Source organism: Falco peregrinus, chromosome 15 (genome assembly GCF_023634155.1).
Source record: "Falco peregrinus isolate bFalPer1 chromosome 15, bFalPer1.pri, whole genome shotgun sequence".
Classification (NCBI taxonomy): domain Eukaryota; kingdom Metazoa; phylum Chordata; class Aves; order Falconiformes; family Falconidae; genus Falco; species Falco peregrinus.
In genome coordinates, this window is record NC_073735.1 from 5,094,980 (window position 1) to 5,114,224 (window position 19,245).

The window sequence follows — 19,245 nt, forward strand, 5'->3', positions numbered from 1 at the left end:
ACTTCCCGGGGGCTTTGGGGGGCCGGAGTTCCACTCACAAAGCACGCCGAAGCCCTCGGATCACTTTTACAGGACGCAGAGGCAGCACAGAGCCAAAGGCCACCGCTGCAGAGTGGCAGCTCGCACCGGGGGGCTGGCAGGAGGCTGCCCCCATGCCCACCTCCAACCAGCATCTCTTGCTTTTTGTCCCACCGGCGTGACATCTGCCAGAGGTGGTTTTTCCATGGCTGGCGGTGGCCGCTGGAGCATGAGCAGCGTGGAGCTCGCCTTTCCCACCGCCCTGGATGCGGGGTTGACCACTCCCCCTCCCTTTGAATAGGCAGCCCTGCTGCAAACACTATGGTATTTCCATCCTCTCCAGCTCCAGCGCAGAGGATAGCACCAGGTAGTTGGAAAGAGATCGGAGACAAGTGTGGGAAGCCGTGGAGGACATAAGCTTTTCCCCTGGTCTTTCAGCTAAGTAGTAAGTGGCGGTGGGGAGAGAGTCTCTTTAAACTCTTTCGTGGGTTGTAGGTACCTGTGTTCATTTTCAGGACATCTAAGATTTGTTTTGCCGGTGATTTACTTTTACTCTCTCCATTTCCAGTTTCACCCAGTAACTGATTCATGTGTTTGCTAACAGTACTGCAGGGTCTTATACAAATGTTGGAGCTGATGCTTCCCTCTAAAAATCCTTTCTTTTTTTTTATACAGAGTATATAAATTTTAGATGTGTGTTTAGGAGAACATGATTATTTTCCTTATCTAGGTAGAAGGCTGTGCATTGGCATTATTACAGTGGATTAAATTTGCAGTTCCCTTTACGTTTTGAGTTTGAATGGGGGTTTGTTTGTTTTTGTTGCAAGGCAGGGGGAGAAGCAAAGTGCCCAGGGTCAGATGCTCCCTCGACTCCCTCCAGCCCCGTGTGTGGACAATCAGAGAAGGAGCGGACCCTCTCATATGGGGGCTGACTCCTGTCTTTGGAGGGATGCTTGTACGGGGTTTGCTGCTGCATCTCTGCATGTTTGCAACAGCAATGCCATCTCCCAAAGGGAAGAAAGTGCCACAGGTGCCAGCATTTGCTTTTGGGAGGAATTGGAGCTCTGAGTCTGACAGCTGCAGGGAAGTGCTGCTGTGCTGCTGCTGTTCCTTGGGAAGGGCACAATCCTGCACCCCTCGGTCAGCCAAAATGAGCCAGTGGGATTTGTGAGTCCCTGAGGAGCACAGCCAAGGCCTTCCCCCTTCCTATTAGCCTCTAAATCATCGCTTTGCATGCGGCCACTCATTTGGTATTACAGTTACCATCAACTTCCCATCCTGTGCTGTCAACTGACACCTTTGGGGGCTGTGGGCTGGGTCCAGAGCGGTTTCCTGCTTACAGGCCATTCGTGCTGCCTCTCATTTGGCTGCTTTTTTAAGCTCTCCCCCACCTGTCATGTAAACATTTTTCTGGCAAACCAGATTTTTTGGGCTACCTGGACATTTTTGCCTTGGGCAGTAGGGAATGGCACTGCTAACCCAGTGGCTGGGATTTTTGTGGGAGCCCACTGTGCATTTTGTGCACCCAGCATTGGGAAGCATGTATGTGTCCCTTGTCCTCAGCTTCACTGCTGAGTTCTGGGGTACCACGTGTCCCTCCACATCAGAAAACACCCAAGTGCTATTTTCTTCTTCATACATCTGGAAGCTGAGGCACAGAGAAATGGAAGTTAACCTAACTTTCTAAAAGAGTTTGGATACCTAATGAAGAGAGGTGCTTAGTGGGATTTTCAAAGCACCATCAGATCTGGGCAGGCTGGTCCCAAGCGTCCTGCTGCAGGTCATACAGGGAGTCTGGAGCAAAACACAGACTTACAGCTGGGCTGTCAATCCCTGACCAAGATCCCTTTGCTGCAGGGCAGATTGGGCTCTCCGAGATGGGGAACGTGTGCTCATCATGGGGCCAGATCCTTCCCTGGTGTAGGAGATCCTCGCTAAACAGTGGGAAACTTACCCAGTTCTTTCCCCCTTTGCTTTGCCCTAGCTGAGGAGCTGGCCCATGAGGTTGTGCTCTAAATCTATTATTTCACAGAGGGAAATTCATAAGTGAAATAACAGATGACCTAATTAACCCCCCCACACCCATTCACATCTTCCTGCAATTGCAAGTAGCTGCTACGACCCAAGAGAGAGCTGCAAGATTTAATGGCAACAGCCTCTCTGGTTTAGGGTCTCACCTAAACCTCTCTCCTTGCCATGATCTGCTTTGTCAGCTCCCTATAGATTTGGTAGTACTGTTGACAGTGGCATTATTTTAGCTCAATTATAAAATAGCAGCTGAGTAATAGATGAATGAGCAGGGCAAGGGAGAAGTCTAAAGCAGAAAGCAGTTTACTACCAAGCCTAGAGAACAAGGGCTTGTGGGCGCATGTGTCTGGTCCAAATTGTCCTGGCACTACCTCGCGACAGCTGTCATCCGTCTCAGCTAGAGTTTGTCCAGCCAAATGGAAGGCTCTTAAGGTACCGTCATATCTCCTTCAGATCTGACAGCTACTGATAAAAGAAAGAGCACAGCGTTAAAGCAGAAAGTGATGTGCTGACAGGCAGCCCTCCCCTGCCCCTGCTAGCTGCATCGTTCCCAGAAATGGCGCGGACAACCTTCTTACAGCAATGCTAATCCGACTGCAATCACCACCGTGTCGTTAAGATAGTGGCTCAGGGGTTCAGATACTCAGCCTCTCACCCCCACTTTCTCCATATGACCTTAGCCAAGTCATTTCATCTCTTGGAGTATTTATGGAGGGTGCAGGAGGGCAATTGTTATATTGCTCTATTTACCATAACATCATTATTTACTGCCCTGCCTGGTTCCCCTTCAGTAAATCAGTTACTATCTTTGAGAACACTGCAAAGTTTTAAAATCATAACAAAGGTGGGGTCCCCTGATATGAAGCAGAGGCAGGAGGTGGCCGATCTGTTGAAAAGCATGGTTTGTAAATAGGCAGCAAGAGAAGCATGCTCATTTCTATGGCTTGTAGCCCTGCGTTGGGGATGCTTCCTTTATTTCAAGCTGGTGCCAGGGTTTGATGAATGGAATGAGGTTTTTAACATACCAACAGATCAACAAACACTCCTTCCCCTGAGAATCGAATTGGCAGGCGGCCTGGAAAGTGCCAGGGTTTCAAGGGTTAAAGCCTTGCTGAAGAATGTCATTTCCACGAGCCATTTTCCCCACCCCCTCAAAGATGATAAAATATTACTTGATGCAAAAATAAAATGGCTATCACTAAGCAGCTTTGGGTCAGCGAGCTGCCTGTGCAACACCCCACGGCAGATGGTTGTGCTGAAGGTGCTGCTTCTTATTTTTAAAGTCTTGATTCACATTCTTGAAGTCAGAAATATTTCAATGGGGTTGCTGCTGCCCCATCCTCCTGGCTTCCCACCTAACCCTGTGGAAAGGGAATCCTGTTGGTTTATTGGGATGGAGAAAAACTCCTGAATACTCTTTTGCAGCTGTTCCAGTTGTGGACCCCACAGTGACACCTTTAGTGGGTTGCCAGCCTGGGGCTGAGGGATATGGGATGGGCAGAAGCTGAGTGTGGTCCTACAGCTCAGAAGTTGGGGAGCAATTTGAGCTGCAGGATCTTACCACAGACCCATACATTGAGCACCACACTGGGAAACAGAGATGGGAGCTGCTGGTCTTGACTCTGCCACAGGAAAATCCCTGTTATCTCAGCCCTGTTCCTTTCTCCATCAAAATAATGTAATAGTAAAACACTATACAAAAATATTGTAAAGGGTCTTCATACATCCCATAGACAAAGTTTGCTTTGTTTTAGCATACATTTTTAACTCCTTCCTAACTTCTGCATGTGTGTGTGTTAATCATCAGGACAAACAGCTTTTTTCCTTTTTAAACTAAGCTTGGTAATTTGTTTAAAAAAAATAAACCTCTTGTAAAAAAGGAGGGATGGATGTTGAAATTAAATTAAAAATTTAATTTAGTTTAGAAATGACCCAAGAGTCTAATAGCTTTGGCTGGTACTTGATCAAGTCCCAAAATAAATGCTGTTTCTCCTGCACGTTTTCACAATAAGACAGGAATAATAAGAGCAAACAATAAGACTGAAGTCAAGCTGTTAAGTCATTAAGGATCTTACCAAATGGCTCTGATTCTCCGCTATTTATTAACAGCTCTCAGCAAGCCGTGGATCTTGATTATCTTGGTGTAAATCTGCAGTGATTTCCCTAACATCAGCCAAGTTACCTGCCACAAAGAGCGCGATCATTGAATTTAGTTCAGCTGCAAGCTCCTGAGCAGTCATTAAAGCTATCTAATGGCGTCCAAGGGGAGGAGAGGAACTATTTAGGCTCTTATTAGAGGAAGCTAAAGAGAAGAAAAATATCGCTCAAACATCAGGGAAACTTGCTGACAGTGAGAGATGTATTGGGCTGTGAAGTAGTTTCCTATGGGAAGTGGTGGAAGTTCTGTTAAAATTAGCCTGGACAAAGCATACTCGAGCTCCCTTTCTGCTGTCATCTTGCCTCCTGTCGCTGGCCTCCCATACCTGTTTTTCCAGAGCACAATTATTTTGTGCGTAGAATCTGCTCACTGCCTTTTTAGAGCAGGTCTTGTCTTCCACATCCTTTTTTTGCAGCCTGAAGCCTGCGTGTGTCTGTCATTTAACTGTTATCACCCACAAAATCTGCATCGGGTTGGGGGACTGATTTAACTTGCATTCAAGTTGGACTTGTCTTGAACAGATGGAGATGCGGGTGCAAATGATGTTTGCATTGTATTTCTGACCCCCTGCTTGTGCTTTTTAATAGTACAGCTTGCTGGGGAAGAGAAACTGAAAAAAGCAAACTGCCTTTGCTATAAATCTATTGGAGCCACTGTCTAGAGATGATAATTCCCTTTTTCCAGGCCAGGGCTTGGGAGGGGGTTGCTGGTGCTGCTTTACACTCTGGCAATCTTGATATTCTTTATTGCATGAAGCGTTGTCCTGGGTGTCAGGATGGGTTTAGTGCTTCTCCTGTCACCGAAGCACATGCTGCTTCAAGCATCAATGTGTGGTACTTTGCTGGAAGGTTCAGCGGGCAACTGCATCCTGAGAAAGATTCAAACGACACTCAGCGAGGCATGAAAGCAGTTCTCGAGAACCGGTGTGACTTAGGTGTCTTGATCAAAGGAAAAAACAAAACAAAACCAAAGCCCAACTGCCTATTGCACAAGATGCAAAGCAGGAAAAAAAGCTGCTGGTGGGGACTGGTGTTTTAACTGCTATTTTAACGCTGCAGCTTCTTACTTTCAGACACGTGTGTCATTGAAATAGGTGAATCAGCCCGGCGATTTCTCTGTCTCCATTTTGCAGCGTCTGTCTTGCTTTGGTACAGTTTGGCAGCATTAATCTTTACTCCAGAGCAAGAGGGAGACCAGTTCCCTTTTACGTGAGATGGTTTACATTTGTTTAGGGTTAGGATCAGGGGACAAGTGTGTGACTAAGCGCCTTGCCCTTCATTAGCTGAGTTGCAGAAATGGGCTGCGTGCACCTTCTTTGTTTTACCCAGCTGCAGGCTGACCCAGCTGCAATGAGACTTAAGCAAACGTGTTTTAACACCGAGTTAGAGCAGGCTGGTAGGGTGCACGCAGATGCTGAGATTAGTTAAGGCTTCTCAGCCACAGCACTTGCAATGTGTGTGTTTCTGGGTTGCTCTAAGCTTGTTGTTCTTTCACCGCGTAGGTAGTTTTCCATTTTGTGAATTAAGAAAAGAAGTTTAAAAGAAAAAAATTAATACTGGTGTTAGAGCAAAACATAGTAATAACAAGCAGGAAATGATGATAATAATTTAATACACATACACATGCAGGTGTTTCACATTTGGCCATTAGTCACAGAGCGCAGTGGGAGACGCTATCTGGAGTCCCTGTTTGCCGAAGTGGTGAGTGAGGCACAGCTGAAGCCGGCTCTGCCCTTTGCCGGCATGTTTGCAAACCGCCGGCTGGCCCCTGGCAGCAGCCAAGCCCCTGGCCCTGTGAGCGTGGCAGGAGGGGAGGGAATGCTGGGTGTGGGTCCCAGTGCCTCCGGGAGCTATTCGTGGGTGCAGCACAGAAGTGGAGGCTGAAGGCGACGTGGTTGCACTGGCTCTGTCTAGAAGACGACTTGGAGAAGTGTTTGCATCTGCAGCGGTTACAGTCGGTAGCACAGGAGGTCTGCAGAAATCAAAAGGGCGGTATTCCAGCGGTGTCGGAGCTGCTGTGTCCTCACAGAGGTTAAAGCAGTGGCGGCTCTTCCATCTTGCAGGCTATGCCGTGTATCAGCATGATGAAAATAGCCATTCCCCTTGGCTCCAAGTCATATCCTGTCTGAGTGAGCCCTTCTGAGCCCAGGCTACTCCCCCTTTACTCTTTCCTCCCAGCACCTTTGAGTCATATTTCCCCAAAATACAGAAAGTGCATTGGCCCTGCGTTTTCTGCTGTGCATTTAAAGGAGAGCGGGAGAAACAGCTACATGTATGAAAACAGAGCCAGATAGCACCTCCTTCACCTCGGCTACACAAGTAGGCTAATCAATGATTAAAAATCACGTCTAATGAACAGGACTGGTAGAAGGACTTGCTCACAGGAGTACGTCCCATGCTAGGAATGACACGTGAAACTGTGACATGCTCCTGTGGGTTGAAGATGGTTATTTAATGCACTGCAAATTATTCAGGAATAGAAGTCTCAGCAATGCAAGGGAGAGCTTTAGCAAGAGGAACGTAAGCTAATGCCAGAAAACAGAAGGTGCCTCTTGAAAACAGCAAAGTTCTTTGTGAAACATATTGTTTTTGACAAAACTTTTACAGGAAAGGTGTTGATCTCAATGAACTGGTCTCTTTTTTTTTTTTTTCTCTGAAAAGAAAAAAAAATTGGCAAGAATTTCCCATCGATTCTACAGCAAAGGAAATATGATCTCATCTTCCCTCAGAGTAGCTCCATCAGCTTCCAGGTGATAATTCATTCACCATTGTCAGACTCTCAACAGTTTACACTTATGGATCTGTGTGTTTGCATTGTTGATACAACACATCAAATCACAATATCTGCTGTTAATACAGATATTTTTCCTCTTAACTTTCCCAGCTGAAACTCATTAAGATGATAGTCTGGTCCTAGCTTTATATGGCCGTGAGAAAGCACAGATTTAGCTGATGCTATCAATTTTTATGCCTTCTGCATCAGGGCATCTAATGTCCATCTCCATTTCTGCAGGCACCTCTGAGATGATGAGTTACTATATGGACACAACCATCGGCAACACAGCCCCTTATCCTCTGACTCGCCCCGGAGTGATGGTAAGAAAGGAGTTTGGGTTATTTTTCTGTTTCAGTTTGTTTTCTCTTTGGTTACTGTGACTTTGCCAGCCCATTGACTAACACGGTTTGGTGTCCTCCACTAAATATTCCAAGGTTTTACGTAGTTCAGAGCAGTGCCTGAATGCTGAGTGTTTACCCGGAGCTTATCTGAGTCTCTCGAGCTTGCAAACCTCAACTGGAAGTAGGATCACTGCATCAGATTTCCTGCGCTTGTGTTTGGAGGAGGATTGTTAGGGTAACCATTGTCCTGGTGCCTCCGCTCCCCGTGCTGACCTTCACCTGCTGGGGATGAATGCAGTGGGATCAGCACAAAGCAGATCAGGCTTTGGAAAAGGTTCTGTCAGTTTTCTGGAGTTTTTGGACAACTTTGGTGCTCCTTCTCCTGAGCCAGCTCCTTTCTGTCTGTGCAGTTGATGGGTGGTTATGTATAATATATGTTTAAGTGTGATCCCGGGCCTGTCCGTGCCAACTGCCAGCAGCTATGGGACAACTTTGACAGTGCTTTGACCCTTATTTAGAGAAATCAGACCCTGATTTAGGGGAAACATATTAATAGATGTTTGTCCAAAGAAATGCTGACCAGCATTCAAGATAGTAGACAAGGTCAGATGAAAGCTGTAACTCTGAGCTGAGACACCAGGCTGCACATAAGACTTGCTAGAAAGCAAAATTTTCACCAAATTAGGAAAAAAAGACCACTCTGACATGTGAAATATTTCTAACATAGCTTGATATCTTTCCTTTAAATGGTTCCAAGCATGCATTTGGCTTTTAAATACTGATTGGAGATGAAGCAAAAGTATTTCCCTGCAGGGAAATAATAATAATAATAAAAATTGAAAGCATCCTGAATTTATTTGTATGTATGTCTGTGTTGTTATCCTCTTATATATGCTTTTGTGTACCATATATATTTTATGGTCTATGTATATATACATATAGGTATGTATACCATATAAGTATATATGATAAATATGTATATAAGGTGTATATATACACACACACTATTTACACACACTATATAGATACATATTTATAAATATATATGTATAAAATAAAATAAGAATCATATCCTGGGATTATTTCCATGTACCTATATATGCTTGTATATATAATACATCTATTTTCTTTATAAAGTATAAATAGAAATTTATATACAATGAAAACAAATGTGTAATACATAATGACAGATATAACCTAGGTTTACATATGTGTGAGTGTACACACACCTATATCACACGTACAAACAATACATGTATATACATATATCACGTATTATGTGTAAGCATATAATAATACAGTAGGTTCTGTAATATATATGTAATAATACATAAGTTTATATAAATATACACCTGTGTATATACTTCCTGTGCATACCACATACATATATACACATGTATATATATACATATATCTGTCCATGGACACATAGATACAACTAACATAAACACAAATAACGCAAATATAAACATAAACATAATAATCACAAATAATATCCATAGGAATATGAACATAAATGTGACGGCTTGCCCCAGCACCTGCCAGTGTGGGGCTGGGCTCCCCCACAGTGCCAGGCTGCGGCCTGGGCAGGGCCATGGCTTCTCCCTCCCTCCCAGCTCCCCACATTTCTTGGGGGGCTCTGGGGCTCCTGCCTCACACAGCCAAAAAATATAACTTCCAGCTGGGGGGGGCTGAAACGAGGCCCCCTCACGGAGGGTGTCCTCCCCATGGCTGGCCCTGAGGAGAGCCCCCTCGCTGCCGCCATCTTGCTGAGCACAGCCTCACTGTGGGCCTTCATTCTTTTTTCCCTCACATTTGTTTAAAAAAAGGGTCTTTTTGGCCTCATTGTGACACCCCTCAGCCAGGTGAATTTAGATGACAGTTTTTTCTGAGCAAACTCTGCTGGCCCAGGGCTTTGTGCCTGGTTTGGAGAGGGAGGGAACGGTGCACAGGGCAGCCATTTTGTGGTGCTGCGCCCCTGACGCTTTTCCCTCTCCCGCTCCCAGAAGCAAGGTGCTGCCGGGCCCTGTGAGGACCCCTGGGTGACCTGCGGCTTTCAGTCTGCCTGCTGCCAGCCGAGGATGTGCTGCCCGCTCTGGGACGAGCCTGCCACGCAAGAAGTGCCCACCGGCCTGGAGCACTACAGCACGGGTAGGACACCATACCAGCTGTGGGCTTGCAAACCAGGACGGTGCCTTTCCCCCCTGTGCCGTCGGGCTTGGCAGTGTGCCTAGGTGAAAAGACAAGCCTTAAAGGCCTGCCATACTCTTGTTTGTTGTCTAGCATGTCCCCCTTGTCTCCTTCCTTCTATATTTGCTTTCTTCCCCGGTCCTGACTTAATTTATTGGGGTGTTTTGCCATTAATACAGCCAAAGGGCACCTACTGCAGCATCACCGGGCTGGTACCTGACTTGCTGGCTGTTAAGGGTCTCCCTCAGTGGAGACGGGGCCAGAAAGCAGATAAAAATCTTAAAGCTGCTTTGCTTAACTGTTCTCCTGTCAGAGCTATGCTAAAGGATGGGAGCTTCCTTCTTCCCTGCCATGGCACAGGTGCCCAGCTGGGAGAACCCCTCTCCTCTTTCGGGTGGTTAATTTTGATGTCCTGTGTGCACCTCCCTTGCATTTAGGGATTGCAGCCCTGGTTACTGCTCCCTGGGGTCTTGGCAGACATGGGGGTCTCCCTGAGAATACCGTAGGCAAGGTGAACCTACCAACCTGCTGGCTGCATCTTCATCATTTCTCATGGTGCTTGCAGGACCGATGTCCTTGCCAGTGGCTTTGGAAAGTTGCTTTCATGGAAGGCTGCAAGGAGCCGGGGACCCCCCAGTTTTAATTCCACTGTGGTAGTAATTTTGGGTCTATTGCTCTTGGAGCTATCTCATCGCCTTGCCTCTTGGGAGGGTGGTGACATGCTCTTCAGGTAACCACAGCTGGAGATGTGCGGTCATGCTGAGCTGTCAGGGCTGCATGGTTACAAAGTGTTGCACAGATAAAGCAATCCACTGACTTGGACTAGGTGATCATCTTTAATGCATTTGTAATTTGAAAGTCGTTACAAAATCACCGGTGACTAATTCTTGCCCTGCACGTTGTTCAACCCGTGAATCTTCAAGCTGAACTTGCAGTTTGGGCTGCTGCTTGTATAACCAACAGGCAGCGCAGATGTCTGGCGGGCAGTCGGTCCTCCTGCCTGTGGGACGGGTGATAAGGCATCAGCAAAGCAGCCCTGCTCTGCTGTGGCGGAGGAGAGGGCTCAGGTACGCTGTGGCACAGGCCAACCGCAGGAACTAAGTGAAAGAGCTCAAGTTGCACGAATGTGACCTTTGCAAAGGGCCAATATGAAGTTTATGTTTCACTTAAGTCCCACATAAGCCTATCATGAAGCAGTTAAATCCCATGTAAGCTTTTGCATGGCATGTGCTGGTCTTCTGTGACTTGTTCCCGGCTCGTTCGTTATGCACATTGGCCTCTTGGGAGGGGAAAAGCCCTGATGTTTAGAGACATTTTGCAGCTAAAGAGTTCAGCAGAACCAGTGACTGTTGCAGTCAAATGTATAGTTTGAAATCTCTCCTTGGCAAATATTCAGGCATTCCAATTTTTTTTTTCTCCTTTGGTGAGCACTGGTGTGTAAGCAGGAGATGGATGCAGAGCACTGTGCCTGTGGCTGGAGCAAAACTGCTGCCTATTCCCAGCCGTTCTTATTTCAGCTATTTGCTCAACTCCTGTGGGTGACCTCTCTCAGCATGATGTCAACTCTGCTCTGATGAAATCTGCCCTTGCAGCATTTGGATTTACTCAAACATTTTGCAAATCTGTGCCTGCAAAGTTTTCTTTGTATATTTTTCCTTACCCTCTCCCCTTTTCTGTGAAAGTGGTCTCTCCAGGGACCAACATAGCTGCAACCCAGATCTTCATTACCCCATGCTGGGTCTGTGAAATTTCTTGTTGTAGAGACTGGAGCCTGGTTCAGACCTCAGTGAAGCCAGTAAAAGCAAAAAAAGCTGTCGTTGTCTTCAACAGGTTTTGATCAAACTCTCAGTACATTGGGAGGTAGGACAGGCCTCTGATCCTCTTGCAATACCTAAGAATTACTTCACAGTTCTTCCTGTTGCAATGCAAGGTACTCTTTCTCTGATTTTTTTTTTTTTTTTTACATTGCTGTTTCTTCAGCTTAGAGCAGTTTCTAATTTTAAATGAGAGGAAACCCTCATTTGTATATATCGCTAGGAACAGTCTTTCATTTCTCCTTTGTGTTTTGGGTGCACATTAAAACCATTTGTCATCTATTCTTCTGGTGTACTAGAGGCTATTTTGGTTTTCATGGTCTTGATGTTGGTGAAAGAAACAAGTCAACAAGGAAAATGCAAGTGTGAATATATCCTCTTGCAATAGAAACCCACAACATGTCTAAAAGTTTTAGAGCTGCTTGCATTTAGAGAAGATATTTTGCCTTTGAAGCTTGGGTGAGTTTATTTACATTGTGCCTGAAGTCTGATAAGATTATTCAGTGATAGGGATAAAGGAAAGCCTGATGCAGATTTAGCTTGTTGCTAAAGACAAGAAGGGGTAGTGGTGGGTTTTTTTTGTTTAAAAAGAAAAAAATTTGTAAATAGTAAAGAGTCAGTTTTATTTGTTAGCTTGCTACCACAATCTGCAGTACATATGTTGGGACTGTTACTGCCCAGAGGATCGACCTAATCTGGACCCACAGCAAGCAAAGGGCACATCCCAGAGGTGGTAGAAAAAAACAGCAAGAAGAGAGCTGCTGCTGCCTGGTCAGGAAAAGTAGCTCTGCTCCTTGGAGAGGTGGGAATGGGAATGTGAAGGCCATTGCACCTTAGCTGAACCATCTGGCAGCCCAAAATTAAGGGTGCCCTGTGTCTGCCCAAAGCAGCAGGGTTGATGAAAATGCTGAAAGCCACACTTAGCACCGTGTGTTTAATTCATAAGGTAACACTATCCTAATATTACTCCCTAGTAATATATTTTTGCTGATACAAGGTTAGACAAAAACTGGAGTGAAGGAAAAGATTTGATAGCGGTATTATAATTCCAGCATGGACATAGTGCTGGCTGTGCTGTCTGTTTGAGCCAAGACCATATTGACAAGCTCTTCCACTCTGAATGGGTTTGTTTTCCTTAGTGTTAGGTTAGATAAAACAGTGAGATAAAACTGTTGTTAATGGCAAGCAAGGGATGAAACAACTGGCTGAAGAAGTTTCTATGACTGTTGTGCTGAATTAGTACGGCTGGACTGAAGGTGCTGCTAGCCTTTTGGGCGCTACAGGAGCATTTGAGGGAGTGATCCTGCTTTCACTGAGGCAAATGGGGTTGGCTTTGGGATTTGCAAGGCAAGAAATTAAATTAAAGCCTTTCTAGAGGAGTAATCACAGCTGTGGGTCTGATGCTGCCGTGAAAGCAGTTGAGCTGATTTTGGTCAGGCTTCCTGCACCAAGACACTGTCATGAACAAAAGGTATCACCTTAGGCTCACCCTCAATACCCAGCACCATTCAGGCCGGTGCTGTGGGAGACCAGCCTTACCCAATCTGTTGCCAGTGTTGTCTGGATGTATTAGCTTAGTGCCACCTCTCAACCCACAATATTTTGGGTTTATTAGCTTTGGGGGTGGCATCTCCCTAATGCAGCAAACCTGCATCCCACCCCCTGTTGCTTCATGGACACCGTGTCCCTGCAGCTTGGACTATGGTGGTGTTGCGCTGGGTTTGGCAGGAAAGCAAAGCCCTTGTAGCTGGAGCAACGCATTGCAGCGTGCCGCTTTGCTCCACGCCCACGCCGACAAGATAGGGATGCTCTCCCTTTGCTCCCATTCTGCTGACTGTAGCTGTGATCTTCCTTCAGGCTCAGCTCTCAGCTCAGCCTGGACTGCAGGCAGGGGTCCCATGGGGGCCGCCTGCATCTGTGGCAAACTCTCCCTGCTTTTCCCCACGTTGCCCCCTCCTTCGCTGCAAGACCTACTCCTTCCCTGGTGGAGATCTCTAGAGGAAAGCTTGTTCTGTGAGCAGTTTCTGGGCCGTCTTCCAGGCCCACGCTCGGAGGAAGGGGGCTTGGGGAGGAGGAGAGGGGGGGGAAGGTGAAAGCTGACCAGGCTCAGCCCGATGGCTTCTCCAGCTGCAGCGCATTTTCTGAGCGAAGCTTTTTTTTAAAAAAAAAAAAATCTGCATTTTTTTTCATGTCCTTTTATCCTATTTTTAACTGCGGCCTCCTTCCTTTTCTCAGCCTCCTCCAACACTTCCCCCCTCCCCTGCACTGCTGCTACCTCCCCCGCATGCTCTCCGCAGAGATGAATGGGCGTCTTTTCACAGGGCACGCACATCTGCTTGCGGATCGAGACCTAGCAGGACTTCTCATGCAGTTCTCCTGGACTGGTCGGTTTGTCCTCTCCCTCCTTAATAAATGAGGAGCAGACAAGGGAGGACGTGGAGGAAGGTGCAGGGGAACAGAACAGGGGGAGAAATAAAAGGTGTGAGCCGCCACTGGGAGGGACAAGGCGATGGATGCTAATTCATTTCAAGGCTCAGCAAAAGCTGTGTGCAAAATCCTGCCTCTGCCCAATCTGCTGCCAGTTATTCCCCCAAATCTGCAGCTCTCCCTGGCCGTTTGCTCTGGCCCAGGGGATGAATGAGCCCTTTCTGCTGGGCTCTGTTGTCATCCTCTGGCTGGTGAGGTGGCACAGTCTCTTGCAAGCCTTGGGGTCTGCCACTGTTTATAGCCTGGTTGGAATGGGGGTTTCTCTGACCTTTTTTCCTCGTGGCACTCTTTGGGTGTTTCATTGGCTCCAGTCAAAGGCGCATCACACCTCCTATACTTTGGCTCTCTGGGTTTGTTGAAGGACACGCATAATTTTCTCCATTAAGAGCACTTACTCCAATCTGTCAGCGGAGAGGAAAGATCCCTCTATGCCTTGTGAATGTATTGCAGAGCCATGGGCTGCCTGCCGTGTCTTAGACTCTCCTGGCCCTTTTGCAAGGGCCCTCTGAAGGATGCAGAGCAGTTACTGGTTTGCTCTTCTGGTCAGTGGGAGCTGGACTCAATGTCTGGTTTATGTGGATCTTAGTCATTTTGCAGGTGAGGAAAACACGTGCAGACAACCCATTGATACCTAATGATGCTCCCTCTGCATCCCCTGCTGTAACCTGCTGCAAGTCAGCACTTGTAGAGGTTTATTTGCATTGAAGCAACAGAATGACAAAAATCCAGGCTTTCACTTTTCTATTTGTTTCCTGCCTGACTGGAAAAATCCCTGTCTCTCCTCTCAAAGACAAAACCCAAGGGAGCTCCCTGCACATTGGGTCATCACCAGAGAATGAGTGCTGAGCTCTTTTCCCACTTGAGCTGCAGACTGGTGTCAGCTGGGGATCAGCTGCTGCGCAGGGAGGCATCATGCTCTGAACAGGGCGTTGGTCCCTTGGATGAGTCTGGATGAAAGCTGGAAGTTTTTTTCTTGCTTTTTGGGGTGATGCCTGCAGATTTGCTGAGGTACTCGGGTATAAGAGGAGGATGGGAGCTCACCAAGAGGCAAAACTCAAGTTAGTGTGCTGCACCAGGACTGTTGCAAAACTGAGCAGCAGCACCGGCAGCTTCAGTATGCCCTGGGGAAGGAATAACTGGATGTCAAGTTAGAGTCAAGGAGGAAAGGGAGTAAGCAACAGGCTATCCATAGCTTCTGTGATGCCTTGAGGATGACTGCAGAAGATGTCTTGTTTTTGGATGGTCTTAGAGTAGGATTGGTTCCTCTGTGGGGATGGAGTGAGGTGGATGTATCTGTTTCTTTTTCCGGAGAAGGCTCTCCTGCACCACCACTTGCTTCAGACAGGCCACACAAAGCACAGCTGCTTTTTTTTGAGCTTTCCCAAACTGCTTTGCCTACAGACCCATGAGCACTTGCCTCTGGGGACACTGGGCAGCAAAGCACCCTCTCTAGAGGGTTTGGGTTGCACGTGGCCAGCCCTTCTTGTAGCAGCACCTAGGTGGGTTTTGCTGCCCTGGCATGGAGCAGGGAGGGCAGCCTAAGTGAGACCAGCTACTGTTTCTTCTCTGGATGGACTGGGCTGGCTGGGTGATGCCAGGAGAGCTATGTGCAGGGCAGGCAGAGGATGTGGGGAACGTGGGGGGCTGGGACCCTGAAAACAGCCTGTTTCTTTCAGCTCCTGGCAGCATGAAGCACCTCTCTCTCCCTCCAGATGTTCGCTGTGTTTATAGCTGCTGAAGCAAGAGACTGAACTCTCTCATTAATACGTTTCTCTCTCCCTTTTGCTCTCTCTCTCTCTCTCATTGAAGCCAGAAGTCTCAGCTCAGAGGTTGCAGCTGGAAAGGAGCTGGGGGTGAGGGGTGGGAGAGAGAAGGGAGGTGTATGCAAGCCTCCCATCCCATTCAACTCCCCCTCTCCACTTTCCTCCCCCCGAATCCTCCCAAAATACACATGCCCTGAAAAAAGAAAAACACTAGCAGATTTTTTATTTCAGAAAGTAAACACTTAGGCCATGGGGGTCTGGAGGTTATGGGAAAAGAGGAAACCATTGGGCTAATCAGGCCGGGACACACTTCCCCTGCTGAAATAAACCAGAAATCATTGCATTACAGGGCGACGCCGTGGTTAACCCTGGTGCTGCCAACACAGCTGAGCGCTGGGGAGCTGCAGAGAGCCCATAGCCTGCCCACGCGTTTTCCCCTCGTCCCTGGTTTTTAGCCAGGGCGAAGCGCCGATGCGGAAGGGGAGCCAGCACACTCAGAAGCAGCCCTTTGGCATGCCGGCCCTTTGGGAATGATCCATTGGGAATATTTTAGTAGGAAATGAAACCTTTTTTTCTATGGTTTATGAGCCATCCTATAGAATTTCATAGTTATTCTTGCCTGAGAACTCTGCCTGACGGTTACAAACCTCTGCAGAGAGGAAATCTTTCTCTGCTCGAATCAGCGAGATTTGGGGGTAATTTCTGCAGAGCTTTGAACAGGTTTCAGAAAGCTCTTTTTTTCATCCTTGCTAGATTTGCGTTAGGTGTATAAACCATTAGATTGCTGATTATTTGGTTGCAGACCTTTCAGGAAGGAATCCTTCCTGCTGTCTTTTACTCCTGTGTTTGTAGAGCACCCAGCATATGGGATCTGGCTGTAAGATGGGAGGAGACCCCTGCTGCTGCTGCAGGACAAAGAATAGCTGTAGTCCAGGTGTAAGCGAGCTAATGGGTCCTTTGTACCAGCTTTACAAAGAGATCTCAATTTACCCTCTCTAAGTTGGCCTTGGACTTCCCCTGGCTCCTTTCACAGTCTGAGTTGTGTACTATAAATGGATGCTCACTACCATGTACCACACATTTTGAGATCACTGCGTCTATCTGTGCTTCAGAAAGGCTAGGCTGGATCTGTAAGCACAAATGTTTATCACCGTAAATGAACACTAGAGATTGTCCGTTACTGTGAGCCTGGGTCTGTTTGATCAGAGCTCCTTGCTGCGATTGCTGACTCCCTTTACAGCCTGCCAGGCTGAGATTTTCAGAGAAGACCAGCTGGGTTTTGCACCCAGCTCCCTGCTTCATCCAGGCTGCTTTAGAAACCCCACATCTTAGCATGATGCCCATGCTGACACTGTCTGTGAGGGAGTTCATGGCATAGCACCCTAAGTTGGTGCTCTCCCAAAAGCCTTCCCTCTGCTAGCAATTACTTGAGAGGGAGCATGACTGAAAGCAAAAGCCAGCACGGAACACTTCGTAGCCAAGGGAAAGTGATCTTTTCATTAACAGCACCCTAAGGTTTTACCTCATCTGTTACAGTGTAAAGGCTGGCGGTGAAAGGTGCCGTCACCGGTTCCTTGAGCCATCAGCCCAGCTCTTGCAACATTCCCACCAGAAGGCAAATCCCCAGATAGGGAAAGGTAGGGGAGCTGCAGACCTGCCCTGTCCCACCCTGCTATCTCAAGAATGCATTTGAACAGTAGCTGTTTCTGCAGCCTCTGGAGGTCGAGGCTTCAGATGGAAATCAAGCTCTATGGAGATAGTCCCACAGGGCAAATTTCAGAATTTGTGGAGCTGGTGGTCAGTTCAGATAAGCCCTTGAGAGCCCAGATACTTTATCTGAACCTTATCTGAGCTATTTGCATCACTTCAGTCTGAGAAACTGAGCTGTCAGACGTTTGGGGAGGGGGGCAAGTTGCATTAGGATGGTCTGTCTTTTTTTTTTCAATTGTTATTTCTAACATACGGACACACCTCCAGGAGGATTGGACTGTCCTGTGCCCCATGCAGCTCAAGGAGCTTGTATGCAGGCTGGATGGATGAAGAGCAGGAAGGAGAAATACCATGCTTAGAGCCATACAAGAGTAAGGACAGGATTAGGACAAACATTCTTAAAAGCCCTGTAAGGGTTTGCATCTCTCTGCTCTCTTTCTAAAATTGAACAGAAATAAGGTCAAGCTGCTCCCACTGTTAATTGTGGGTGGAAATGATTCTTCCTTTTCAGAGCAGATCCAGGTCTGAGCTTTCTCAAACATGGTGTGCTTTCTGCACCTTGTTTACTAGACCCTGTTTTGTTCACGTCTAGTTTCTCACCTTGTCTGGAGCTCCTGGAGGGTAATATGGGGTCAGTGCTCTTGCTGCTTTCCTAGCATCTCTCCTCTTCATTCCTGCTTTTCAGCAGTTAACTGTTTGACTGAGAGGACCCTGCAGTGACTGGTCTGTATAATGCAACATCCTCCTCCCAGACAGCGGGGCAGTTTCTTTCACTTGAGCTCTCAGTCCTAGTGGCTCTTCCCCAGCATCCACAGTCTTTTTATAGAAGAAGAGTTCTCAGGAGTGGTGGATTTAGGAGATCTGGCTGAGATCTTACAGCTGGGATTTGGAAGACTCTAGCTACATCACTTAACAGAAAATCTTTAGGCATCCAAATGCCATTGACTTCCATTGGACTGAGATGCCTAAATCATTCAAAAGGCTGCCTGTGAGCCACTGCATAGCAGTTTCTCATGTTGGAGATGCAGATGATTAATTCATTGCACATTTTATTGCGATGCTTAATTCATTGAGGTCAGGCGAGTGGCTGGAATTCCCTGGAGGATGTTGTACAAGTGCTTGATATTGTAAAAAAACAACACCAAACCCCGACGTCTTACGCGATACCAAGCTGCTAGCATGGCTGCCCCCTTGAAGCTGCCTGCAGTCTGCTGAACACGTGCTGGAGTTTACACAGCCCACGGGATGGAGCTTCCCCTGTGGGGTTTTGTATCAATAGGCTTTGAAAAAGTTGCAGCGGGTCAATTGTTGGCCATTTCACAATAGATGAAATAGGGTTTCTCTCTCTGCAGCTGGTTCCCGGGAAGGGAGGCTGCCTCTCTGGCAGCAGGCAGGGCTAATGAGGTTGTGTGTGTACGACGGGAAGATGGTTTCTCTGGTTTCGCTGCAGAAGAGCCATGGGAGACTTGCAGCAAGCAGCTTGCCGGCCTCCAAATGACTCGAGTGAGGTGTGGGAAAAGCTGGGGATGGAGGGTGGAATTTGCATGCAGGCTGTTTTTTTGGCATTAGGCTCATGAAAAGAGATTCTCAGCCAGCATGAGCGGTGCAGGTCCATCCTTTGGGAGCTGCCTTCAGAGACCTCTGATCCCTTCTTAGAGGCAGGGCTCCTCTTTCGGTGTTTTTTCTTCCCCTGTGATGCTGCAAGGGCAGGTTATAATTCAAGGCCAGGATCTAGCCTTTAGACCCTGAAGCCCACCGTGAGCCTGCGAGAAAACAGGGTTGGCTTCAACCTACTCAGTGGGAACGCTGCCATCGATTTCAGCAATGGGGAGTGGATGGGTGCACACACAAAAAAGCAATATAATAAAGTTCATGACAGGACTTCCCTTCCTGGAAAGGGAAACAAGGCCACTGGCATGGCATATGCTGTGTGAGCAGGGGCACGCAGGGTGGTAACAACC

General features: G+C 47.3%; 1 protein-coding gene across 1 annotated transcript in view; it reads left to right on the forward strand.

Moving 5' to 3' along the window:
* Positions 1 to 321: 321 nt before the first annotated feature.
* ETS1 (ETS proto-oncogene 1, transcription factor) overlaps positions 322 to 19,245 on the forward strand; it is a 78,202-nt gene continuing 59,278 nt past the window's right edge. Inside the window, exons 1-3 of the mRNA XM_055819263.1 lie at positions 322 to 463; positions 7,217 to 7,299; positions 9,327 to 9,471. Coding sequence (XP_055675238.1) covers positions 7,228 to 7,299; positions 9,327 to 9,471 — 217 coding nt within the window. The 5' untranslated portion in view covers positions 322 to 463; positions 7,217 to 7,227. The remainder of the gene's footprint in view (positions 464 to 7,216; positions 7,300 to 9,326; positions 9,472 to 19,245) is intronic.